We start from the raw sequence: 26,719 nt of genomic DNA, 5'->3' as shown, positions 1-26,719 counted from the left end.
ATCACCATATTAGGACAGTATTCATCTCCTTCACACACACACATAAAGGCCTATTGATAAGCCTGCAGAGGAGTTGGCTAGAACCAAGGACTTGTGCATGTCACAAGGGATGGAAATGTTTTCACTGATAAATAGTTTGTCCTGTGTTTGTGTCTGTGTGTGTGTGTGTGTGTGTGTGTGTGTGTGTGAGACACACACACACACACACACACACACACAGCTGTTTTACTTAAGTAGGCTATATTCATAGATTTTGCATATCCAGCTTTTGCAAATTTTGCAGTTTCCTGGCACATATACTAAAAGACAGTGGATCTGATTGAAGGAATTTTACAAATTCAGTTTAATGAACAAATATTTAAACATTCTGAAAATATTTGAAGAATTATTTACAAGAGCAACCAGAAAATGCAAAATGCATGTTTTTTTTATTGTTAATACATCATAGAGCAAGGCTGTCTTGCACTCAGAGATCGCAGACACAGTAGATCATTTCATAAATACATTATTTTTTCACACAAGAAGAGCTTGTGCTATTCTTGATGAAGAACTTCAACTTGGCTTTGCTGTACACATCCTCTGAATTTTTTTTGTGGCTTGCAACCCCTGAGACCTCCCTAATCTCTGTCTTAATGTTCATCTTGAATTTCTGTACCTTATGGATGTTAAACCAAGATAGTTAGCTAATCAAAGATAGCCTGTGTTGTTTCTCTCCAATAGATCACACGGTCATCTACCATCTTGGCTTTGCCTTTGTCAGTAGTTTTCACCGAAAGCTTCAACAGTCAGAAAAGTGGATGATACTACAAGTGACAAAGTTGATTGATTGAATGATTGATTGATTATAAAAAAAAAAACAAGGCCACAAGTTAGGTGTTCATGACCATCCAATGAACTTATGACTCATTCCAAAGCATACCAAGTTTTCTGTCACAAAACATTTTGAAAATATTTTATTGTCATGATTGAACTTGCCAAAAACTTTTCTTGGTATTTTATAGACCTACAAATTGTCATCCTGTTCTTACAGTCCTGGAATGTTTTTCTAGCTTTATAATAATAATAAAAAACTGTATTTATAGAGCATTTTTCAAAACCAAAGTTAGAAAGTGCGTCACATTAAGGAAAAGGTGCAAGGACCAAAACATGTAGTGCAAAATAAAACTGAAGGTATTGTAAAAAAAACATAGCAAAGAGATAAAAAGACAAATGACAACAAATAAATCAAAATCTTAAAGAAACTGTAAAATTCAATAATGCAATCAGACCAGGCAGGCAAAACAAAGCACAGTGATGATTCATTTAAATTCTTTTGAATCCCCAGCTATTTTGATTGTGATCTGGGCAATATTCCACCAAGATTACCTGGCTTGCATTACCACAAGCTGACAGCACTGGTTTGAACACAGGCTTGTGCTCCTGTGCTTCCTCTTATTTGTGAGAAATTCTCATCAAAACATTAATTTACAACCTTGATAGGAGAAATAATGAATCGAAGCCTGTAAGATCCATTTTGTGTTAAAGGTCTGTATCTCTACTAGTCTCATCATGTCCAGGTTGGAGTGCGTGCAATATCTTCTACATCCCTGAGTATGAATCGTGCTTGGACTCCTGGAGCAATTGTCAAACCTGAGTGATACTCATAGACATTGTCATAAACATCCTCCAAATCAGTGCATCTTTTGAATTTAGTTGCCCACTGCCACTTCCAGCTTTCATACTCGTCTGTTGCTTTAGTTGCAGAGGAGTAGAACCCCACCCAAGACTTCTTAAATTCTGACCTCCAGTGACTGAAAGTCTTTTTCATATTCAAGCGAGCGCAAGCCTTACCATCCTTTACAAAGAGTTGTAGGCTTGCATCGTAGCCCCTGATATGGACTGGCTTCTCTGCTTTGGGATTGCGGAACTCGCTGCCCCTGCACATCTCCTGTCCCACCGCTGTCCAGAAGCAGTACCACCTTCTGGTCTTATGCAGCCGGACCTGAAGGCCGGGGTTCAGGGGTACTGAGGTGTCGTAACTCCCTGATGCTCTGTCTCCAATTGACGTGAAAATGCTGCTGGTCTCCTGGTCCTCATTGTTCTTGAAAAGCACTACCATCACACCTTGGTTTAGAAGGTGTTCAGGAACATTACTCCAATGAATCCTGGCGTTTCCATTGTTGCCGGTAATCACCTGAAGTCTTGACGAATCTTGAAGTAAGAGATTTTGCCTGGTTTCAGGAATGTCCAAGACCCAGTGATTTGGTGTGGTTTCTGGAATGTTGACGACAAGATGATTTTGTGTGTTTTTTCTGGCCACATGTTGACCTCTATAAGCTGGAGATGCTGGAGATCTGGATTGGTTTGAGGAAAGCCTTTCTTCGATCACAATAAACAACAGCAATCCTAGACAAGCAAGTTCCCCCCACGTGTTTCTGAGGTGCCTTAATTGGGAATCGTCAGTGTTACTTCCAAAGTCCTCTCTGAGCTCGTACAGTGAGTTCCTTTCGTCTTCCCCCACAGAGAACTCTCTGATCTGTCTTATGAGGTTGGTAGTGATGCGGTAGGTGTTTGCTGGATCGTACTGTGTCCCCTGGCGTTGGGAAGACTCATAATGCTGTGTGATATACACCTGATCTATCGTCGGACAAGCTGCAGTATTATCTGTGTTCCGCTCCCTGACTCTGAATATGATCCGGTCCCTATTTCTTTCCCCATATTCCATCAAGTTGTGGAGGCGCTCGGTGACATGGGAGGGAAGTTCCATGGAGGTTGCTTGATTGAGATTGCCAAGAGTGTAGTACCGGTACCTGTACCTGGCATGTCCCTGAGGCAGTGGGTCCAGCAGCCTCTCATAGTTGCCATAATGATGAGTGCCATAATCTCCACTGTTTGGTTCAAAGGTCAGCAGTATGGCATCATTATTGTCAATTTCAACGGTGTTTGCAAACCAGTGGAGCAGCACAAGGCTGTGCTTGGGGACAGAATAGCCAAAGTTGATTTTCTTCAAATCATTGATTGTATTGAGCTTTTGAACAGCTGACACAGTGGTCAGGGCGAGGAGCAGAACTAAAGAGCAAAGCAGGGCTCTTCCTTGCATGTTCATTTTCCTGTGGAGATTAAAAAAGTTATTGCTTCCATTCCTCATGCATTCAGTCTTAAATCCTTGATCCATACATTTATTCCTAACTGATACATATTAGAGCTGAACAATTAATAAAAAAAATATCTCAAGCGCAATATGAACAAATTGCAGAGGCTGCAATTCATTTGTTTAAGAGAGGGGTGTCCAAAATGGATTTCTAAACAAGGTGTTTTAGTGCTCCACATAATTGTTGGTCCATGAATCAAGTACATATTGGTGAACACCTATTTTATAATCTAAAATCACTTTTCTTTAAACAATTTTAAAGTTCTAAACAATTTATGACAAGAAAAAATGCAATTGCAATATTCTGTCAAATAATGGCAATTCGATTTTTGTCAATATCTTTCAGCCCTAATACATATAGGACAGGTTTTTAGATCAAAACATAAAGGTAAAACAAAACAAACTCGTTCAAATACATACTGACTTAAATTCACATTCATTTTACAGCAGAACAAACCTCATAAAGAACATGGGAATAGCATGTTCCAGTCATTCATGTTAAACTGAATGAAAAAGTGATCTCTAAATAAGAGCAACTCACCTGCTTTGGACTGCTGCTGTCGGATGTCTGTGTGCTGTGTCTGTCTGGGAGCAGGCTTACCTCATCTTGGCTTATTGTTTCACCAGAAATGAAACTAGTGAAGCAACTGGCTGCTGCTGTTTACAGGAAATTTTATAATGTTGCTGTTTTGCTGAAACCTCATTTTATTATTCCTGTAAAGAAAAACAGTGGTGATGTTTGTTTAGTTTGGGTTTAGCAGTAATAAGTTAGCCTATATGCAAAGTTTTCTAGGTGTGTGACAGGAGAATATCTTTCAAAAGCTCGAAAGAAATAATTGGCTTGGTAAATTAGGTCACCTCCCATGTACTCACAATGTGGAGTGTTTGAATCCACCTTATAACTTTAACTTTATTTCATTCCCTCTCTCTTAGTTTTTCGGTCACTCTACAGTGCCAGTACCATCTAATAACGGAGAATTACCATAGAAAAGATAACCGATCACTAAAGCTCAATGGCTTATAAAGTCAGTCTGTGAATCATCTGCAAATTTTATTAGCAAATGATGGAGATAAGATGGAAAAAATGGTTAATGGCTTCTTGACTCATTTATGTTTTGAGGAAAGAAGTTTCTTTAGTGTCTTTGTTTTATGTTCCTCAAGGAACAGAGCTGTAGAGCAAATATGGTCATGGTCAGACATGTTCAGCCTATGTGGAGATTTATAAAGTTATTGCTTGCATTCCTTATGTGCTCTCTTTTAAGTCCTTGATCCATACATTTATTCCTAACCGATATATATTAGAGAGGTTGTTGTCAAAGTACAAGGTAAAACAAACCTGAAATTGAAATAGATTAAATATCCATAAATAATCCATAAATCCATAAATAAACATTTCCCCTTCACATTCATTTTACAGTAGAACAAACCTCATCAAGAACATGGGAATAGCATGCTCCGCTCATTTATGTTAAATGGGTGCTAAGCTGAGTGAAAAAGTGATCACAGGATAAAATAACTCACCTGCTTTAGATTGCTGCTGTCTGATGTCTGTGTGTTGTGTCTGTCTGACAGTAGGCTTACCTTAGGCTCGTCTTAGCTTACTATTTCACCAGAAATGAAACTAGTGAAGTGACTGTCTGCTGGTGTTTACAGGAAGTAGTACGTACAGTTGTTGTGCTGAAACCAAGCGACCAAAACCACGGGTGAACTTTGAAGCCAATACGGAAGTGGCAGCAGCAGCAGTTCTTCTAACGTCCGCTAGGGGCTGGCTCCAAAAACACTCCAAACCCAGCCCAACTCCATGCAAGTCAATGAGACCACAACCCAACTTCTAAAATATAGTCTGATTTTTTCCATAAGAGGTTATGGTCTCAGCAGCTAATTTTGCTTCTTTTTATGTGTCTCCTTGTGGCGATTTTAAAAATAATTGTATCATTAACAGGATATCACTGATATAACAGGTTACCAATTATGGGCCAATAGTAGGTGGCGCTGTGTCTCTGCAGACAACCCAAACTCCACTCCCTCCACCACGGCTCCACCCTTTCCCGTGCTTTGGCTCATCCGGCTCCAAAACAGATGGCAACCGTAAACACAATCTCCAGGCTTCAAAACGGCCTTTCAGAAGCCAATGGGTGATGTCACAATCACTAATGTACCGGTGGCTTGGTAGATCCAGCTTATAACTTTAACTTTATTTCATTCATTCTCTCTTTGCTTTCTAGTCATGCTACAGTGTAGGCCTATATCTAATAAGAGAGAATTGCCATAGAAAGGTTACTAAACCTCAATAGTTTATTTTTTTTTAAAGTCAGCCTGTGAATAATCTGGGAACTTTATTAGCAAATGGTGGAAATAAAATTTAAGATGAAAAAAATGGTGACTGATGTGTCGTTGTCTTATGTTTTTTTATTGTTAGTCTTTTTTTAAGGTATAGTAGCAATTAAAAGGAAGGCTCAGGAGGGTTTGTTTCCGGAGAACTAGAAATGTACTATCTTTGATAGCATGTCCTGTGGTCTCAGGTGAGAGGGTCAGGGTGATTAGGATTATGTAGCAGCCAGGAGCCATTTAGTTATAGGATTCCTTATAGGAAAGTATATAAATCTTCTAGCCTGCCAGAGCATGCTGAACTCACTGTATAGTGAACCAGTTGTCATCTGTAGTTCTGTAACATTGTTTTTTTTTTTTGTTTGTTTTTTTAGCAGCTCTGTACAGCTGCTCCCCCTCCCACTGCTGCAACTCTACCAGTAACCAGCAGGAGATGCTGTCACACAGGTGGTTGTCCTCACACACCTGGAAGATGGCAAGCTTGGAGCTCATAACAGCTTTATGTCAGTGGAGACATTTAAAGCCCGTTATAGGTTATAGTTATAAAGTGATTATACTGTAAATCAGTTGTCATATAGATGTCATGTTTTGATGTCTCAAGCTGCGCACAGTGAGCTCTGTGGTGTATGTTTGAGATCACGGACAGTGCCCTCTTTGCCTGTTTACCATAAATCCTCCAAACCAAGGAAGCACTTCCTCCTTTCCCAGAGAACTGGATTCATGTGACACCTCTGTAAACACACAAGCACACGCATCCACACAGACACACACATGCATGCACATACACACACTCGAGTTTCACTTGATATCCTGTATGGAGGCTTTGGTATTCCCTTTGGACAAGTCAGAAAGTCAGGCAATAATAGGGGAGTCAAAAAAACACACAAAGGAAACATTTAGTTCCTTGTGGTCAACTCCCACATCTTTCACATGGGCAGCACGAGGGCATCATAGAAACTGTACATCCTTGTAGCGCTCTCTTTCCTGTTTTTTCTTCTTTTTTTTTTTGGTCTGCAGTCCTCAGAAACCTCAACTGCCATCTATGCTACAACAATGCAGCTTTACATGCTGACATTTTCAGTGGAATTTCACTTTTCTCAAAGAGGAAGTGATCACGTTGTGAGGCTGTTGTACGGCAGAAATGAAGACAGGACTTGACTGACCTGATTTTCTTTGCATAAATTTACCATTTACAGGGCTTACACAGTCTTTTTGGGGGTTTTCCCATCCATGTTTTTTGGAGCAAAGGTAGCCCTGTTCATTTTTTTTTCTTCCTCTTTTTTTTGTCCTTCCTTCTCTCCCTCTGCCGGGGGCATCGCAGCCCACTGTATACTGACTTGGGGAAACCTGTAGTGCACAAAAAGGCCTTTCCCTATTTAATACAGTTATAAGCACAAATGCTCTCACACAGCATAGCCCTACACCTCACTCTGTCCTTGCTCTGCACATACCATAGAGGAAAAAGACCAACCAGTGATCCATTTACTATAAAGCACCCAGTGAGTCATGCTAGTTCTATCCATCATGTTTCTGTGTTATGAAAGGCCTTGGACGGCTGTGAGGAACGCTGTCAGGGGTCAGCCAAGCAGCCCCATGCTCCGCCTGCCAACACATGACACCATCTTGGCTCTATCTGACCCAGAAACATCAGCCTCGGAGCCCCCGCTATTGGCTTTCTGGCACTGCGTCCCCCCTCTCCTCGAAATGAAGATCTTTTATCTGAGAAGGCCGCGTCCTCAGCAGGGCAGCTACTCAATACTGAAGGAGCATGCCAAGTTGTGTTTGATCAAACAAATGATGGTTGGCTTGCTCTGCATGCATGCAGGGTTCACTTGGGAGTCAACCTCTTTTAGGAGAAGCAGTGTTTCAGAGGGGAGGGAATGAAAAAGGCGATCTTTTTTTATCGTACAAGATGTTTGTTTTTTTTACCCATTAATAACATCTGTAAAGTCAAGTATCAGCTTACAGTGCTTTAGGGTTGACAAGGACAAAGCTACAACCTGTGCTGAATTATGTGTGTGTGCGTGTGTTGGGTATCAATGAAGAGGGTGTAGCAGTGAAGGGCAAAGAAGTTTTACACGCTGAACCCTGGGGACCTCTGGCAGAAAAGCTCAACTCGGGGGTTTGGGGTAATAAAGAGAAAAAGAAGCCTGAATTATTAGCAAGACAGAAAGAGAGAGAGGCCCCCGAGAGGCTGTGACATGAGAAAGAGGCGAGAGGGAAAGTTTCTCTGTTCTGAGCTCAGAGTTACTGAGTGAGTATTTGCACAAGGCTGTTAAGCCCATTCCCTGCAACATCTGTCTTTTGAAACAACAGAGTAACTGTACCATTACACTCTTTCTCTTACAATCACTTTAAGTACTCACACAGCACCGTATGCAATTCTAGATTAGGCTGCTGAAGCACTGATTTGCATTAATCAGTGTTTTACACTGGAGGGACAAGGCAAAGGGCATGTTGCCATTGTTTACCTCTGTTTACTCAAGACAGATTGATAGATCATGTGTCTTGTCTTTTTCCTCTTTCAATTCAGTACAACTCGCTCTACCTCTGGCATTGTAAAGATGTATGGTAGGAGTAAGACTGTGCTTGTGAAATATCCTCCCACAGTAATGCCTGCATCACCCGGGGGTTTCTGGATGCAGTAATGCTCAGTAAAGAACCCAGGGACAGGTCCAATCTGGACATCAGCAACTCCATTGGGAAATGCTCTCGGAAACGGCGCCGAAGCAATCAAAAACCCAACGTGCAGAGTCCAGCAAAGGCCTTCTAGCTTCTAATACCACTAAAACCCCTGTCAGTTTATCTACTTATTGGTCTCTCCTCTTTAAACACAGGGCTTTTACTGGGGCGCTAAAGTGGAGTTTCAGAGAGAGGGAGATGAAAAGGGAGGGAGGGCAGAGAACGAAAGGTTTTAAGACTGGGGGCCTTTAGTTTAGGGAAAATGTGAGGTTTCCTGCATTGTAAAACTAAGTACACCCAGGGTTTATTTGAGCTCCATGTTTGGCAAGACCTGATGTGGCCATGTGTATGTATATGTGAGTGAGGTTTATATGTTTTTATCTTAATATGTGAGAGGTGGGCAGGAGGTTGTGTTTGTGTGCATGTGTCTGTTGGGGAAGGGGTCAGTGGGATATGTTGGGATGGAGGCGTTTTTTGAATGCCCATAATCGTTCTTCAGATTAGGTAGATGGACATGGTATAAATTATGAACTGGGTGGAGTGGGTATGCAGCACTCATGTACCATACAGGCTGTGCTGAGAGAACGGTTTATCTTGGCAGCTAAGTCTGTGTAATGGAATGAAATAAATCTACCTTTCCAGCCTGTTTTGGATGTATTTGCTGAAACGCGACTCTTCATTTCGAGGAATGCAGGTGCTGCTCTGAGTGAGTGTGTGTATGTGTGTGTGTGTGTGTGTGTGTGTGTGTGTGTGGCTGTAAGGCTGCACTCAAGCCCCTGCCCTTATGGTATGTAATTACCCTTCCTGTGAGGCTAGAGACAGCTGTTTCCTCTGCTCTTTAATCACACAAATATACATGCACCATAAGAATACTACTCTACCAAAGTAATTGGCTCCCTCTCAGGTTTAAAAAAAAAAGTGAAGGCGTAGTTGAATTTCTAACTATTCTACAAACATTCAGCTACTGTTGAAGTACTTTTAACTTTGCATTCATCAATTGTTCATTTTCAGCCTTAAAATTACATTCTTCTCTCAGGATTCCCCTCAAAAGCAACATACAGTATAAACCATGTTGGGGAAAAAGAATTTCCTTCATTTATTGTTCAATATTTCTAAAATTGAAAATGACTAGGCCTACATCTTCAAATGCTATGTTGATCTCATAATTGCTACAGAATGACCTTTACTTCATGCCAGCAATGTTTTTGATTGGTGGGAAAGTGAAGAGTTAACTGAAGCTGTGTGTGAGGATGTTTATCCTTGGGCTGAACAATATTGCCAAATCATATTTCAGTTCATTTGTTGTTGAATTTGGCAATACTTCTAGACCTAGCTTTTCCTACATATTTTCTCTTTTTTAGTGCCCAAGCGCAAAAGAAGAAATTTCCATTACTTCTGTGCAGATTCTGCAGCTCAAAAACATTTCCCGTTGTGATTTGGCTTTTAAAATTGTGATATTGTGTACTGCAGTATTCTCTAAAACTGTGCTGCCCTGGTTCATGGAGGGCTGTTATATCCCTAAAGAATTGAGCACCAAAATGGTCTTCTGCCTCTGAACTCACAGGAAAAGATGGTCAGATCACTAAGAGGTGTTTTGGTGAAGGGAATCCCGGTAGTCTGGTGTCTCTAAGGGTGTGTGTGAGTGGAATGAGTGGGATGCGGTGAATGCAGAGCCTGAGGAGGAGAGGAGAGGAGAGGGTCAGGCCAGGTAATTGGTGGTCATAAATTAGCCCTGGTGTTTTGGAGATAGACATTCAGTAGGTCCAAAGGCTGTAGTCAACCTCGGTACAGACACGCACACAATATTTCTCTCCCTTCAACCTAATCTTGTTTTGTTAACCTTCTCCTGCAACTCGACAGCTTCTCTTTCATTTCATTGTTTCATGTCTCTCTACTTTGTTTTCCTTTTCGTTTCTTTTCTCTCCCTCAGTCCCGCTCTATCTCTGCGAAAGATCACTTTTGTGTGCATACGGGTCGGGGGTTGGGAGAGGAGGTGGTGTGTGTGTGTGTGTGTGGGGGGGGGTGATCAGTGAAGGAAGTGGGCGTGTCCTGCTCCCTTACGTCCTGTGTCACATGACGGGGGTGGGTGGGAGGGGCAGGCAGGGAGCTTCCAGAGCCAGCAGAGTCTGGCCTCTCACTGGAGCGCTGCACTTCGGCAGGGGACGACACATACACACACACACACACATACTTCACACACGGTGAGTGTTCTGCATACCGGGAGAGTACGTGTGGGTGGGTGTGTGCATGGGTGCGTGTGTGTTAGAAAGAAGGGAGGTTGAAGGAGAGGGAGTAAGTCATGCTCTCGCAGGGTTTTTTTTGGTTTGCTTGTTCTATTGTTCTTTTTTTTGTATGTTACTCATTTTCCCTGTACACTGTTTAGTTTTCTGTGGTTTTCACAAACTTTGGTTGATATATCTCTGTACTCCTTCCACTCTTGGCTCAGGAGCCCAGCTGTTTGTGTTTGTCTGAATATGTTTGTTAGCTGTTGTAGCTGGAGAGAGTGTCATGTTTGATATGCATGTCAGTTGTGTTAATGTTTTGGCTGCAGTGAAAAGTGGCTTTGATTTGAGCAGTGGGTTTGAATTTAGGAGAGAAGCTAGTCCATCATTGTTCTGGACATGCACTCAGGTTGTGCATGTTTCCCATTTACGTGTATATGTGTGTGTCTGTGTGTGTGTGTACGTGCGTGCATGTGATTGTGGATGTGTAATTACCATTGTTCAGGTTTTGTATTCCCCCTGTCTTTCATCCCCTAAATGTTGTGTGTGTCTGCTCTGTTGCAAGCCTTGTAATCAATCCGTCCTTGCATAACACACACACACCACACACACACACACACACACACACACGCAGAGGGACGTTCCATCATGTTTCAGCCCCCACTCTGTTTAAATTCACTTTTTGTGTTTTTCCATGTTTTCCCCCTCCTGACGTTGTCCACACATGGGACTTGTTCTGCTTGTTCTGGTCTTTCTGGGACTGATCCATTACCAGAACATACACAGAGCACTCAGAAGTGTGTGTGTGTGTGTGTGTGTGTGTAGCAAAGTGTAAGATTAGCTCCACACATGTGGTCAGTGGGCTTTACTGTGCATGCAAGTGAATCTTTTAGTTTAATTTCTACAGTGGAAAGTACAATGAAGGGATCTTTTTAGTTTATGGTAATCGGTGGAAAGTAGTCCTTATTCTTTTCCAGCGGGAAATGCAAGGTGTCGAATTTTGACCGAAATCAATGGATGTTTTTTTTTTGTTCCTGTTTTTGAGCCGTTTCTATTGACCTTGTACAGCTCAAGTTTCATTTTCAAGTTTCTTTTTCATCTGCACTTTTCTCATCTTTCTAAACGCTGACTCTCTCTTTCTCTGTGTTTAGGTTCAGAGAGTGGTTGTGTGAGCCATTGTAAAACTGACTATGTGGCAGTAGTTCAGACAGACCTCAGCCCCAGCCTCGTATTATCTAGGTTTTGTAGTCCAGGGTTGACCTGTGGCATACGAAGCAGAGCTCCCTGACCATATCAGCCAGTCCCAAATTGATGGAAAACAGCAACCATTCCTCACCTTTTTAGAGAGTCAGCCGCCTCTGGTTTGCCTCACAAGTATACATGAGCACACGCACACATGCACACACACATACACACAGTCAGAGTTGAAAGGAGGTCTGTTGTGGCCCTTGTGCATTGCCAGGCGAGAACAGACAGTGGCCTTTCACCAGTGTTTGATGGGACGCTGGAAAGGTCGTCATTACCTTCTGTATCGTATGTGTGTGTGTGAAAGAGAGAGAGAGAGAGCGTGAGTCAGCCAGTCAGTCAGTGGGGTAAGATAATATATCTGTTATAGCATTCAGCATCATAACTTTGAAATGCTAAATATTTCATGAATGTGATCTGAGCTCTGAAATATGAGATTGATAAGGTATCAGCTCATAGTTTGAGCACTGCATTCTTGGAATAGCTAGTTTTTGTTTTTTAGTGTGTGTGGATACACATGTGTTTATCATAAGGTTTGTGTTTGTACGTAGCTAGAAGTGTAGACTGAGTGTTTTGTTTTTCACTATTTTTAGACTTGTGTCATATAGAGTTTGGAGATAAAACCTCTTCATGTGAAAAAAATGTTCTACTGTATATCTCCCAATTTTCAAGTGACTTTTCAAGTCCTAGAATTGATTACATGAGCACATATTGTACATGAGGGATCAGTCAAAAGAAAAAAATATTTGATTCGAACTTTCTTACACACTTGTTAGCATGTTGTTAACAAGACAATCAGGAAATCTGATGAATGTGACTCACTGGAAATGCTGATATGGGTCCAAAACATCATGGTATCATCAGGCAATGTATATTATAAACAGGTTCCAACAATTTAGGGAGTTATTGGCAGACCGTAATATCCACAATCACTTTTTTCAAGACTTGGAGCACCTGTCAGAGGAATAGAAAAAATAGACCTTTATCACCGCCACACATCATGGGCTAGTGGAAATTGCTTTCTGTAAAGCATGATGGTATGGCATGGAATAATCAGCTACACACATGGAAACATAACAGTAAGTAGTAACAACAATCAACACATAATGGGTATATACTGAACAAACACACAAACACACTGTCATGCAGAACAGCACATAATGCAAGACAAGCCGGTAATGTAAATGGTGTCAAAAATGAAGTACAGGCATTAAACATAGAACAGTGTCCTGTTAGTGGGGAGGAAGCTGTACTAATCATGACTTATAGTAAGTGTTCACCTGCTTTTAGCAGCAAATTGTGGGAAAATGATAGAAATCACAGTTAGGCCTAGTTGCAAATTAACATTGAATGGTTTGGTTCTTGGCAATTGCCACCTTGGTAGTGTTACAATGTAGTGTATGTGGGTGAGTCACAGTCCATAAATACTGCACTGAAGCCTGGAGGGGACCAGAGAGAGGGGCTTTATATCACACACACACGCACAGACACACAGATTGTGGAGTTTGTCAAAGGGCCTGAGGCCTCCCGCTGGTCATTTTGTTGATAGAATGATGAACGTGTGTGTGCATCTGTGTGCGCACATGCACATGCACATACAGTATACAGCGCTTGTTAGTGACCGTGAAAGAGGCCCTCTACATTCAGCTTAAGCCTCCTGATCCCAACGCTGAAAGAGAGATGAGCAGCCAGAGAGTGAGCTAACATCCAGATCTGAAGAGACTGCATACACCTTTTCTCTTAGTCATCTAAGCTTTAAGTAACCACAGCCTGTTTGTTAGATATGGATAGGTGCATTTATGGCACAAGTGTCACATGGACTATAGTTATGATGACGGTCCCCATCCATTCCACACCGACAGAGAGGATCACCTTACTGTGGGTCAACAGTCACAGAACACTGATCCATCTTGCGCTACGACTTCTAACTACACACCTGTCACAAGTCTTAATGACAGCTCACTTCACCCTTGTGACTGATGGCCTACCATGACGCAGGTATAAGTAGAGAACACTGCTAGCTGTCCATATATCTAGCCATATTGGAATGCTTTGTTAGTTATCAGTTGCAGATGTCTCTGGATTCACAATCACTTTATTTGCCAAGTAAAACTACTGTTCAGGAATTTGTCTTGGTGATATTGGTGCAGAGATATATTGACAGCTGACATAGCAACAGTACATACCGACACACATGGTGCAGGGACAGCAGAACCTCGCATTGAGCAAGAGGACAGTGCGGGACATACGATAGACAGTTGACTATACATATCACTCTACAAAAAGCATTCCATCACTGTATACATGTCATGCACCTTGGCGTGCCTTAGGTTGCAGCCATAAATGAGAGACCAGTAGTGCAGTGACTTAACATACCATGAGGTAGTGTAGTGAGTAGGATGGAAGTGCATGGAGTATGTTCTGAGTCTTATGGCGCACAGGCATAGTTCCTGAGGGTAAAGTGTCATAGTGTATAAAGACTATTGAGATCCATCCTAATGAAAATTTATTTGATTTTTAGTTTACTGTGACTCCAGCTAGCCTAGATACTATGTAGACAAACACAGTTACACATGACAACTGTGTGTTTACATGAGGTTGATTGCAGCTCTCTTGACCAGTGTCCCTGAGGTGAGGTATGTGTATGTGTGAGGACAGGGGTCAGATTCCTGAGCCCCCCTGGCCCTGTGGACCCATGCTAGCTGTCAGCCAACCATTTCACTGATACACTTTGACCCGAGCACTAAGATAAAGCACTACACTAGCTAGCTACCGCAGTCTGGCTAATGACCGTAACCACTCCTGTCAACGAGCCGCTAGCAGATAATAGCTAGCCAGCTTATTATTTAGTCTCTTTGCAAAGAGTCCCAGAAAATGGGCAACTTCCTAATTCATTTAGCCTTTGTGTCAACTCGCATGGAAGTTAATGTTTAGCAGTTGCTTTAGGCTTAGAATATTCTGGAACTGTCTTGGGCTTTAAACAAATTGCAGAGACACTTGTGTGAGGAATGTAGTATTGTGGTGGAATTGTTCATCTTGAATTTAGATGTGCTTGTGTGCATGTATGCACTTGTATGTTTGTTCGTACATTTATGCCTGCATCTTATCCATAATAAATCGATGAAACTTTGCACGATGTGCTTTGGTGCAGTTGAAGAACCTTTTTTGTAGGCTGTGCTGTGTCGGAGGCAGAAAAAGCCTAGAAAGACAACAGCTCTCTTGTACACCACCACAGTGTGGAGAAAGAACACATTCCACTGGCAGTCTAGACAAACCTGTGGGCTTCTACTGTCATTACTGCAATTTACAAACATTCCCCAAGTGTCTGCAAGAAACACTATTTGACGATGCTACTTGTAGTGACTTGGAGACAAGAAGAGTGAAGATTGAAAGTACAATCAGGATTGTTGCAGATTGATATGCCTTTGTTTTTAACTGTGGGGAGGTGACTTGTAGTTTATCATACATGCGTTACAACATACTGTATATACAAGAGTTTGAGCATACAACGCACATGCATCGAATAGGAGAAAGCATACAACACACATCTGACATAGACATACACACAGCGTGTCCAGAGCCAGGTGACACCGTGTGCTAGTTGGGCCCTGCAGGGGTCAGAGGCCACATTTCTCCAGAGAGCTGAATGAAGAGGAGTATGGGAACAGGGCCTTGCTACACAAACACTCTGACTTTAATAACACAACAGACTGTGTTTGCACTGCCAGCACCCCAATTTCCCCCTTTTATTGAGGGATTCACTGTTGGAGGGTGGGAAAAATTGTGTGTGTGTGTGCGCCCCCCAGGGTCTGTCCTAAACTCAGATGGTCTCAGATGGGATATCTAATTGATTCTGTGCTGGAGGGCTGTTTGGAACCCTGATACAGTGTAATTAATGGCATCTTTCATGTGTTTGTGTTCATGCGTGAATAAATGGGCACATGCATGCTGCCTCTCTTTCTTTTTGTATCTCTCTGTTTTCTCCTGTTATTATTGTTGCCCATGACTCAATGTTTTTGTCAGTCAATGTTTTGCCCGGCATCTATTGCACGCTAAGCCGTCCCAGGGCGATCCCTATTTGCCTCTAGGGCTGCAACTAACGATTATTTTCATTGTCGATTAATCTGTCGATTATTGTCTCAATTAATCGATTAGTTGTTTGGTCTATAAAATTTCAGAAAATGGTGAAAAATGACGATCAGTGTTTCCCAAAGCTCAAGATGACGTCCTCAAATGTCTTGTTTTGTCCACAACCCAAAGATACTCAGTTTACTGTCATAGAGGAGTAAAGAAACTAGAAAATATTCACATTTAACAAGCTGGAATCAGAGAATTTTGACTTATTTTTCTTAAAAAATTACTCAAACCGATTAAGCGATTATCAAAATAGTTGGTGATTAATTTAATAGTTGACAACTAATCGATTAATTGATTAATCGTTGCAGCTCTATGTGCCTCAGCCCGCCCAAGGTTTCTTCCAAGTTTTCCTACTAAGGTTTCTCTTGGGAGTTTTTCCTTGTGTGCATTAGGGTCTAAGGCTGGGAGTGCCGGGTAGGTTAGGCTATGTAAAATAGGTAGATTGTTTGTCTTGCTAAAATCTGCTCTTGCCTACCTTGTGTTTTTCGCTATGCTTGTCCTATATAATTTTGTTCACCATTGATTGTGTTTAGTTAGATCTAGCTAAACACTTTCTTTGTAAAGTACCTGAGACATGCTTGTGATAAAGGGCTATATAAATAAACAAACTTGAACTTGAACATGCAGCCTATTCTACCTAGCTGATGCTACATGTGGTTCTTACTGCATAATTCTACTTTAACTGCTTCATTTTGTGAGTGTCATCCATCAGTTCCTCTTAGGGTAAGTCAGCCATAAAAACCAAGCTGGAGAATCGCTCTAAATTATTCTGGAAAGGCCTCCAAGAAGCCTTTTGATTTTTATCACAGAGAATAAGGTATGCACTTCACTTCCCACCCGCTTCTGAAGAAGCATTTGGGTCAGTATCAGACATACAAGTAAAATGTGGCCATGTTAAGATAAAACTTGACTGCCAACCTGCTTCCTTCTTTTCTTCCTCCTCTTTCTCTTTCTACTTGCTCTCCTGTCTGGGAATGTAAATAGAGGACAAGGAACAGATGTTTTTAAAGTGGGCCCATAAAAAGATTTTGGACCAGAGTAAAGATGCATACGTCCCATTTAGTGGATTAGTCCATTGACGTGTGTTTGACATGGAGTTCCTGGCAAATATCTGGCCAACCCATGTCAACTAATTTACAGCTCAATTAAGTGCAGTCACTTGACACATAATATTGACACATATTACAGATGTGTAATAAAGTAGAGGATGTCATCAGTCATCCGCTCTGCTAACTATCCTTGAGCAAGACACCGAATCCCTATCTGTACCAAGGATGCTGTTCTGTAGCTGAGCTGGTAGACTGACCTCCATGTGGAGGGGGGCAAGCAGAAAGAAAGCTTATTTACAGAGATCAATAAAGCATCTCTGAGAGGTTGATTTGATCTGCATTCATATGGAGATCATGGGCATTGTGACATATTGCAGTAGTTTACAATCCATGGGGAATTTCCATACATCATTTTTGCCATAGCCATTTATAGTGACTGCTTTCACCAATCTATTGAGTGTTTAACTGTCCTACCAGCCCATCCCTCACGAATGCATTCATTCATGTCATGCCTGGTTGTCATTTAGCCTACTATGATTGATGCTCATTTTTTCCGCTCTTAGAAACCTCACTTTACAAGCAGAGGGGCCTGAGATTAGTGTTGCATGCTACTTTTGTAAACAAAATTATTACAAAAGAGTCTCCACCTCCATTATGTGGAACTGTTTTTTTTTTGCTACATCAGACACTGCTCAAAGCACTGTTATTTGCTCTGTCATCTCCAAAACAAGAACATGCAGAAAGCTTTGTTGCTTAACATCTTGCTCAAGTGCATGTTGGGAGCAGACAGACAGCCAAAGGACTGACCTATGTTTCCTTGACGGGCTGTCAGAAATATTGTATTTAGTTGAGAGTTGAGTACATGTGAACAACCTGACAAAGTGGTAAATATGACAGGGCAAGTCAGAGTTTTTATGATACCTGAATTACCCAGATGTGACATTTAAAGGGCGGATAGAAAGGGAACCGTGTTATTGTTTTGCATTCTATTTAAATAATTAGCATTGTTTGTTTTTTCACTCTGATTAACTTTTAGTTGTTTTAGTTGATTTTAATTAATTTAAACAACATGATTGCATTTTCTCCTCTTTATTCTGCTGCTGCAGCATAATGTAAGTCTGTGCTGCTTGATTTCTAAAGTAACACAACAGCCACCAAAAAACTACTTTTGTTACAGAGTCCTTGTTCTTATATTTCTGACCCGAAGCCCTTGAATGCATGACAAGTTTTGCTCATGACTTCCAAACTTGGAGCTTACAAGCGACACTTGGAGGCAGCATCAGACACTGTTAGCCAGTCATTGTTATGAGAGGAGAATTCCATATGAAAAGAAAAGCAAACACTGGCAAGAGGCAATGGCTGCTGTAATGGTCAACCTAGCAAAAGATGGTTGCTATCAAAACAGTTTAAAATGAAGGCCTCAATAGATTGCTCACAGTGGTTGACCCTCAGTACGAAATACATTTTTCTGAAACCGCTATTCCACGACTGCACTTTGAGCTGGCCTGCTATTTTCTTGTGGTAGTCCAAGATGTACAATGTTTTGGCACAATGACTGATTTATGGCCTAGTCATACTTCAGACCTCTGAGTATCACTGTTCTTTTCATTCGTAACTAGAAACTGTGCAGTGCTGGTTTACTTTTTGAAACTAGAATTTGTTAAAAAATAGGTCTGAAAACGTACATTGACCGATCCTGAAAGTCTTTAAGTTATTATTTAAAGTTTTGAGTTTAATAAACTCAAGTTTTATATGTTTTTTGGTTGTTGTTGGAATACTTTAATACTGTAAGTGGAGTATTGTATTGTATTGTTTCATGAATCGTGAAAATATATGAAAATACTGTGATATGATATTTTGTCCATATCAGCCCCCCCTAAAAGTGTCACATTAAAGGGAAGCAGTTTCTAGATTCAGAGGGCATTAAGGATACAGGAGGCCGCCTCCTTCTAAATATGAACTAGTCTTGATCCAAGTTTCCAACCCTTTCTTCACCCTAGATTCCTCTCTTGCCATCCAAGTGAGTTCACACACAGGGTCAAACCACTGGTTTGTCATGAGTTGACCAACCTCAACCTAACTCCTTTCCTAGACCTAAACTGGGAACATGGCCTCTGACCTGCTCGCCACACTGTCAAGATCAACACCCTGGACAGTTGGAGCGTGGCCCCGTGGTTTTGACCACATCTACACTAAACATAGATGACACAAACAGTGTTCTTCATAGTTCTTTCTAGTTTCAGTGACTTTGAATAGTGCTCTAAGATGAGGTACATGCAGTGAACAGAGACATGTCTAGCTGGTTTCAACTGTATTTACAGCCCTATTTGGAGGCCTGTGTGTAGTTAGAGAGGAATGCCCCAGGCCCAGAAGTTGAATAAATCACAAACTGCTCTCGTCACACTGGTTTTCTTCTCTTTCCTCCCCTCCTCCTCCATCTCCACGCTCCTTCCTCTGTCATCTTCTTGACCTTATCTTTTCTGGCTCCTCCTCCTCGGTGCTCCCCCTCCTTTTTGGTTCCTCTCTTTTCTCCCTGCCACCTCCATATCTACACTCCTGCCTTTGTCCTTGTCTTCTTCACTCCATCTTTTCTGCTTCAAATCCATCCTCCTGTCTCCTCCCTCTTCTTGTTTCTGTTCTTTTCTCCCCTCCTCCCACATGCTTTGTGGTGTAGGAGACTGCTGCTATTTACAAAAAGCAAAGCAATACTGCTGGAAACACTGAAAAAATATTCTTTAGTGCCTGTAATTGAAAACAGGATCACAGCAAAGTCCAGTGACTCATTCTCTGCTTTCCAATTTCTAAAATTAATTTTGCTGTCTTGCAGACTCAAAGGAAACACATTATTCATGCCAATTCCATCCCATAAGTGGACCTGACACATGGGAAAACTTCATACAGAGGAGCATGATTAAGGAGCATGATTAATTGAGCAGGTACGATGTACCTGCTCAATTAATACTCATCTTTCACTTTCCTAGGGTAACCAATGGTTTAGAAAGTTGCTACAGGTTTCCCATTGAAACTTAACATCTTTGTTGACTGCAGTTTCATCTGATGGGCAGGATGATTGTTTTACTCACATTGCTTTCACTGTCAGCAAAATGTGACAGAGGCTGACTAAAACCAGAGCTAACAGTTTAGACGTGAGAACATTCACATCCAAACACACACACGCCCTCCACCAAACATATTAGCTCCCTGATGTTCCTATTTGGTCTGTCCGTATCCCTATTTGGCCTGGGATGACTCTATATTTGGTCCGGCCGGGCCAGTATTTTGGCTTTCTCTCCCCTGTGTTTGATAAGGTTGAGGTAATGTCCACCAGCTGGTACGCCTCCACAGCCAGACATTTCTCATGTGGAGGTTAAAGGTCACTTAACATTTATAGGGTCATGCTCCAACCGGCTGTCTCCAGACACCTGTGTTTACTGGATAAGAACCATTATAGTTTCCCAGCACCTTGGCAGGACATAGTGGAAGAGGTTAAGGTGATGATTGCTTAGTGTTGAGCAACAGCTCTGATAAATGGTCCGCGAATCCAGTTGTCATACAATAGGCTGCTTCTCAGTCTTCCACCATTACACCAATGAGACATCTAGATTAATATTATAGGTTGGTTAGGATTTAGGCGTTGAATGGATCAGGGTGTCATATTGGTTCATGGAGTCAGTGAGTTCAAGAGACATCTTTCTGACTATTCACTTACAAAACAACACCACTGGATTGTATAAAGATAAAACATGTTGACACGGTACGTTTTACCTGAAGCCTGACATTCTCATATCGGCGTTGCCACATTGTGGGTCTTTTAGTTTATTGGATGTGGCAACACAAGACTTCAATTGTTTACTACCAGTAAGGAAAGTGATTCACTGTTGGGTTGAGCTGGGTTTCCCACAGTAGTGGTCCAAGACTTGGCATAGTGAGACCTGTGTGCCTTTGTGTGTCGTGTGTTTGCCAAGTAGTTTATAGTGTTTGACACTACTCTGACCTCCACAGATGGGCAGTGTGCATTCAACAAGGACAGTTAACGATGCTTTGAAGAGCCTTGTTTCTCCTGTCTTGGAAACCAGCCGATTAAGATGCAGGACACACAGGCACACAAAAACTCTCTCTCTCTATTTCTCTGTCTTTCTTGCTCACTAGCTTGCTTGCTCTCACTTGCTTGTATGCTCTCTCTCTTGCGCACACACACACACACACATACACACACACACACACACACACACACACACACACACACACACACAGCTGATTGAAATGCAAGTAACAGAGTTTCTCCACCCACACAAGAAGATTAACACGTTTACTATTTGTTAAACAGACCAGAGTAATTGTTAGCATTAGTCTAAGGCAGCGTTATTCTCAATACCCTATAAGGGTACTTGAACAAGGAAATCAGGGATTTATTTCAGGGCTAGATCCCGTATCAAATAAAGATAATGGTCTGTACACATAAGGCTTTTAAGAATTGAAAGGGACCATCCGCCAGATCACATGGCCATGTAAACCTGGCCATGACCTAGAAAACAACCTGGGCCTGATTTTCAGCATCAGAGTTTGTACTGAATAGATCCTCTATTGTCTTACAATAGAACCTGGCCGTGGGTCATTTATTTTACTGTTTTGCTGTTGTGGCCGCTGTTGGAAGATATTTGAGTACACTGAGGCCAATATCTCAACAGTATGTCTTCAGCACATTCATGCTATGTCAAGTCCCTTTGATGCTGTGTTGGTGTCCTGCCTCAGGCTAAGCCCTGTTGTAGTGGCCCTGCATGCCAAGGTGTGCTAGCTGCTAGGCAGCATCTCAGCTTACAGCACATAGCTGACATAGTGGAGTGGGTGGAGGAGAGGAGAAATGGGAGGAATGGATCGGAAGATCAGCAGTGGCTAGCAGAGGGAGAAAAGGAATGAAGGGTGTGAGGTGGATGTAAAAGTAGGTGAGAGGAGGGGAGTGGAAGAGCAGAGAGGAAGACAAACTGGAGAACAATTGTAAGGTTAAAGATAAAAGCCAGAGGAGCAATGCAGGAGAGGAAAGGGGAGAAGGAGTGATGTGAGACGAAAACAGACGGGAGTCGAACAGGAGTCAAGAGGCGAGGATGAGAAACGGCAACGGTGGAGAGGGACAAGAGAGAGAGAGACAGATAGAGAGGACAGAGTCTGAGTGGAGAGAGGAAAAGGGTGAGGTTAGGAGAGAAGACGTGAGTGGATGTATGGGAGAGGAGAGGTGGAGGGCACGCAGTAAGTTGCTGACTGATTGCTGGAACAGGATGGGGAAGTGGTGAAGGAGGCCAGGAGAGCTGCTTCCATAGGTGGGTCTCTTTGACACACACACACACACACACACACACACACACAGACACACACACACACACACACACACACACACACACACACACACACACACACACACACACACACACACACACACACTGAACAAGCAGTTTCATAATGGCACATAATGAAACACTTTATAAAAGTAGGACTTGTTGAATATGAACTAGTGTTAAGTTTCTATCCAGTGCAGTGTTATTCCTCACTGAATTTCTTCCATTAATCAGCACAGTGTCAGTGTTAGTTATGTTGACTTTAGAGTTTCTACCCACAGTAACACTATTCCCCGTTAATTTCATTCCCTAACTGATGGAGAATTGAATGGAATTGGCGAGTTGTTTGGATTTCTTCTGTGTTTTTTCTCCTGGATTTTTTTTCCCTGGATTTCTTCTTTATTTGTTTTTGTGTTTTGCTGTTTGTCTTGATGCATAGCAGGCCAAGTGTTTTGGAGTAGAATTTGTGCCTGTGCTGGAATCCAATAGCTGTTAAATTCTTGGCTGCTAGCCCTGACAGCACCAAGGTGGAGCTGACGGTTCTTGTGTGTGTGTGTGTGTGTTTGTGCGTGCTTGTATTTTTGTGTGCTTGTACTTTGATGTGTGCACAGGTCAGGTATGTATGTGATCAAAAGAAGGAAAGGGTGAGTGTGTATGTGGTCATGGTGACCGTCCTGCTCCATGCACAAAATCAAACATGTACAGTGTGATAGTGTGTGTGTATGTGTGCGTCAGCAGCAGCGAACAGCAGTGTTGGGCCAGGCTAGCTGTGTGAGTGGATCGGGTTTCATCCCTAGTGATCTCTCTCTTTTCCACTCTCTCATCAACAGGACACTAACACTGGATGGGGGGTTGGGGGTGGAGAGCGAGGGAAAGGGAGGCCTTGTGAGGGGTAGCAGCTACACATACTCCACTGTAAAGAGTGTGTGTGTGGTTGTGTCTGCTTAACAATGTGCACAGTCAGTGTAGGTTCGGTGTTAACATACAGAAACAGTTACAGCCGCTTTCCGCATGCATACTTCACAGACCACAGTATGCATGTTAAAACTGACTTTTGTGACTTATATCTGACTGGACTTATACCTCATACATCTTGTAGACCTATCACACTCCACAGAAAGACATTATGCTGATCATATGAATAGAAACTGTATGGTTAACCCCCTGCCAAGTGCCTTTGCTTCTAATGGTTTTCTTTTCTGTCAAGAGCCTGTGTTGGCATAAGACCAGCTGTAATCCATGTTTGACAGTCCAGAGGTGTATTTTTTTAGGTGTGTGTGTTGTTGGTTTAAGAAGCAGGCTAAAGTAACAAAACAGATTTCCAAGCAGCTTCCATTCCAATTACTCAACATGTGGGAAGAATTAATGACACAGCAATTTACCAGGTCGTTTCATGTGTATTGGGATTTTCATTGGTGAGGAAATAGCCGATGTTGTAGTTTTGGTGCAGGTTGACAGTGTGGAAATGAGTTGGGTAAAGGTTGTTCAAATGGACTTTACTGAGGATCTCAGAGTCTTTAAGTGTTTTTCTTGTAATGTGTGTGTATTCCGATACCATACTGTGCCATGCAAAGAGGAAATGGGAGTTTTTTCAACTCTTGATGCTGATAGATTTCACCCTCTCTCTACCACTTCCTCATCCAACTTACCTGTTCTCCACATCACTCTACATCCCCACACCCATTCCCTCCTTTGTCTCTCCTCCTCTATCTGTCCATCATCTCTCCCGCCTCTCATGCACCGTCTCAATCCCTCCAAATCACACCCCGACCGATTCCGTCTAACCTCCTCTCCCTCTCTGTCCAACCAGGGCCGGAGGTGATTCCCAGCTACAGCAGCAGTGCCATGTCTGAGGCGGCGGTGCCCGATGCCATGATGCCCCCAGCAGCGGGCAGCCTGTACGGGGAGAAGGCCGGCAACCCGGTGGTGGACTTCAGTTACGTGGGCATCGACGCCATCCTGGAGCAGATGAGGAGGAAGGCCATGAAGCAGGGTTTTGAGCTCAACATCATGGTCGTGGGTGAGTAGAGAATGGACACCTGTACACACATTATTGTTACAGTTTATTTTTCAGGTATCTTTTCCAGAGTGATTTTGGATAGATGAGCAGGTAGGGGTTCACTGTCTTGCTCAAGGACACTTCGACAGGACACATGGCTGTTGATGGACATGTTGGCTGTTTTCGGGGATTGAACTTGAGACCCTCTGGTTATGGGACAGTCTAACTGCTAGGCCACACTTATGTATCCACACATACATAATGACATACTGTGAGTGTTGCACTTGTAATCATGGAAATTAGTGAGTTCTCTCTCTCTCTATCTCTCTGTCTCTCTCTTTCTCACTCACACACACACAATATGAGTCTTGTCAGCCCTCCTGTAAAGAATCGTACAAGTGTACAATCAGACTCGGAAGTCACTTTTACATGCAGTACCATCATTACCACAACACTTAAACTTGTGTTCATCTGAGAACGACTTCAGTCAACTGTTATGCATCTCCTGTTATTCGTGTCTTGTACTGTATCTCTCTAATCAAGCCTTTATGGAAAATGAAGGCTTCAAACTAATTTTAATAAGCAGCCACACACAGTAGGCCTTCAAACTCCCTCTTTCCCACCACACCCTCATCACTGTGATCAGACACCTTTAAAACGGGGGCTAATTACACACACACACCTCCACAGGAGACAGGCCACCATAAAACCCATGCGCCTCCTTGTGTCTCCTTTGGATGATGTCGCGCCGGTTGGTCTGTTTCATCCTCAAATAAAAAAGCTTGGTTTAAGATGCAGCCCCGGGGCTGAGACAGACTTGTGTAAAGTAGTGGAGACAATGCTAAACAAAGTTAAACACACTCAGTCTCCATGTACGGGGTTTTGCATTCAGGTGAAATTAGACTCCACCTCTGGGAAAAAAAGAGCAGAGCAGGAGGGAGAGACTGGGTTAGTGTTGTCGTTTCTCTATGGCCAAGAGAGTACTTTAGATATTTGATGTTTCTTGAGGATACTTTATCTACAGATTCTCCAAATGAGACTAGTTAAAAAGGGGAGATATAACCTAGAGAGAAATGTTGTGTACAGAATGTCAATGCCCAATGTCAAGCACCAATTTAGCACTTTCATGGGATATTTATTACAAATTATTTTGACCAGGTTGTTGACAGATTACTGCTTTCTAGTACCATGGCATTTTGTTAAACCAATATTTTCAGAGCAGCATGTTACTGTAGGAGGACAAAATAGCCCAAAGATTTACAAAAGCAGTGTCAGACACAGGTTACTTTTGAGGAATCTTTGTCTTTATCTAAAGGGGTTAGAATCTGTTTTGTGTGAGTCTCCCCAGTTAGTGATATCATTACTAGTATGAGAGCGTATGACCGTATGAATCAATAAGTTAACTTGGTGTCCTCAAATAACCTTTTTTTTTCAACCCAGTCGCTGGTTCAAATTTTATGGCAGATTTGTGGATAGAAGCAATAATTAACTTGCGTGTGTGTGTGTGTGTGTGTGTGTATATCTGTGCACAACACACATCCAATCCCCATGTTTTATAATGGAATGGAGAGTTGAATTGTTGACACTGTGCTGTTTATCCAGCATGTTAAATCCAGCTACTGTGAAATGTTTGGCATTTATTGGCACTGCGCACACTGAATGGCCACTCACTCACACACACACACACACACACACACACACACGCGCGCGCACAAACACACTTACACACATACACACACACACACACACACACACACACACACACACACACACACACACACACACACACACACACCAAAGAAACACACACACTCTCACACACATATCTTGTTATATCCCTCATGTCCTGTCATCCACGCTCCCTATCAGTTCACTGACACAGCAGGTCATAAACCCAAGGGGAAGTGGGATGGGGAACATGTATGTTTCTGATATCTATAATAACTGCCATCCAAATGATCCATAGTGATATTTTTTAAGAGGATGAATCACACATTTCTTAGTCAACCAGAGAGACACTTTGAGAAATATAGTTGAGACCATTAACTGTCAGGGAGAGGGTGGAGGCTCAAAACTTTATAGTAGATAAAACGTAAATGTGGCATGTAGTGATGGTCCCAGTCAGTTCCCAATGCTCTGGACACCAGCATGAATGCCTTGTATAAAAATCCACAGCTGTTGGGATCTGTATCTATAGATCCATGTTTGCATGTAACACGCGCTGCTGAGTTTGTGTACGTGCGACTGTGTGCTTGAGTGTGTGTGTGTGTGTGTGTGTGTGTGTGTGTGTGTGTGTGTGTGTGTGTGCATAAACCAGTGAGGTTCTCGATGTTGAATTAACTCGAGGTTGAACTGTTGATGTTAACTGCCCAGTGGGCCCCTCCACACTCCTATTCATTAACCCGTGGTGATGTTCACATCGTGTCTAGGGGCCAGAGATGGTCCCATCCAGACAGACAGTTATTATGGCCCACAGATGGGGATGGTCGCTGGTTCATCAGCTTCTATAGTCAGACTCAATCTATCTAGTCCAGATGGAGAGCATTATACTGTATTAGCTCACTGCAATATGAACTTCCAGGGGTCACTGGTGTAAT

The 26,719-nt window shown here is 42.3% G+C and overlaps 2 protein-coding genes across 5 annotated transcripts in view; one reads left to right on the top strand and one right to left on the bottom strand.

Moving 5' to 3' along the window:
• LOC139662659 (septin-9-like) overlaps positions 1 to 26,719 on the top strand; it is a 48,519-nt gene that overhangs the window by 13,103 nt on the left and 8,697 nt on the right. For 2 of the 4 annotated variants that reach the window (XM_071541370.1, XM_071541369.1), the window contains exon 3: positions 23,934 to 24,143. In XM_071541370.1, the coding sequence (XP_071397471.1) occupies positions 23,934 to 24,143 (210 nt within the window). Of the gene's footprint in view, positions 1 to 10,311; positions 10,342 to 21,928; positions 22,109 to 23,933; positions 24,144 to 26,719 lie in introns of those variants that run through there. The other 2 variants (XM_071541373.1, XM_071541372.1) reach the window with 2 other exon arrangements.
• LOC139662660 (uncharacterized) lies at positions 424 to 4,762 on the bottom strand. Its single transcript, XM_071541374.1, has 3 exons — positions 4,652 to 4,762; positions 3,672 to 3,844; positions 424 to 3,089 (listed from the first exon to the last, which is right to left on the bottom strand). Exon 3 carries the CDS (start codon positions 3,083 to 3,085, stop codon positions 1,547 to 1,549), a length of 1,539 nt encoding a protein of 512 aa, XP_071397475.1. The 5' UTR covers positions 3,086 to 3,089; positions 3,672 to 3,844; positions 4,652 to 4,762; the 3' UTR covers positions 424 to 1,546.

This window comes from Centroberyx affinis, unplaced genomic scaffold, assembly GCF_046629955.1.
Source record: "Centroberyx affinis isolate AG114_WGS23_722 - 3 ecotype Tasmania unplaced genomic scaffold, CSIRO-AGI_Caff_v1 ptg003857l_1, whole genome shotgun sequence".
NCBI lineage: Eukaryota > Metazoa > Chordata > Actinopteri > Beryciformes > Berycidae > Centroberyx > Centroberyx affinis.
The sequence above is the reverse complement of the archived record's forward strand: the minus strand, read 5'-3'. Positions and strand labels throughout refer to the sequence as shown.

What these genes read in the sequence shown, in the direction of transcription:
- LOC139662660 (XM_071541374.1), bottom strand. Translation starts at nt 3,085, where the DNA reads ATGAACATGCAAGGAAGAGCCCTGCTTTGCTCTTTAGTTCTGCTCCTC.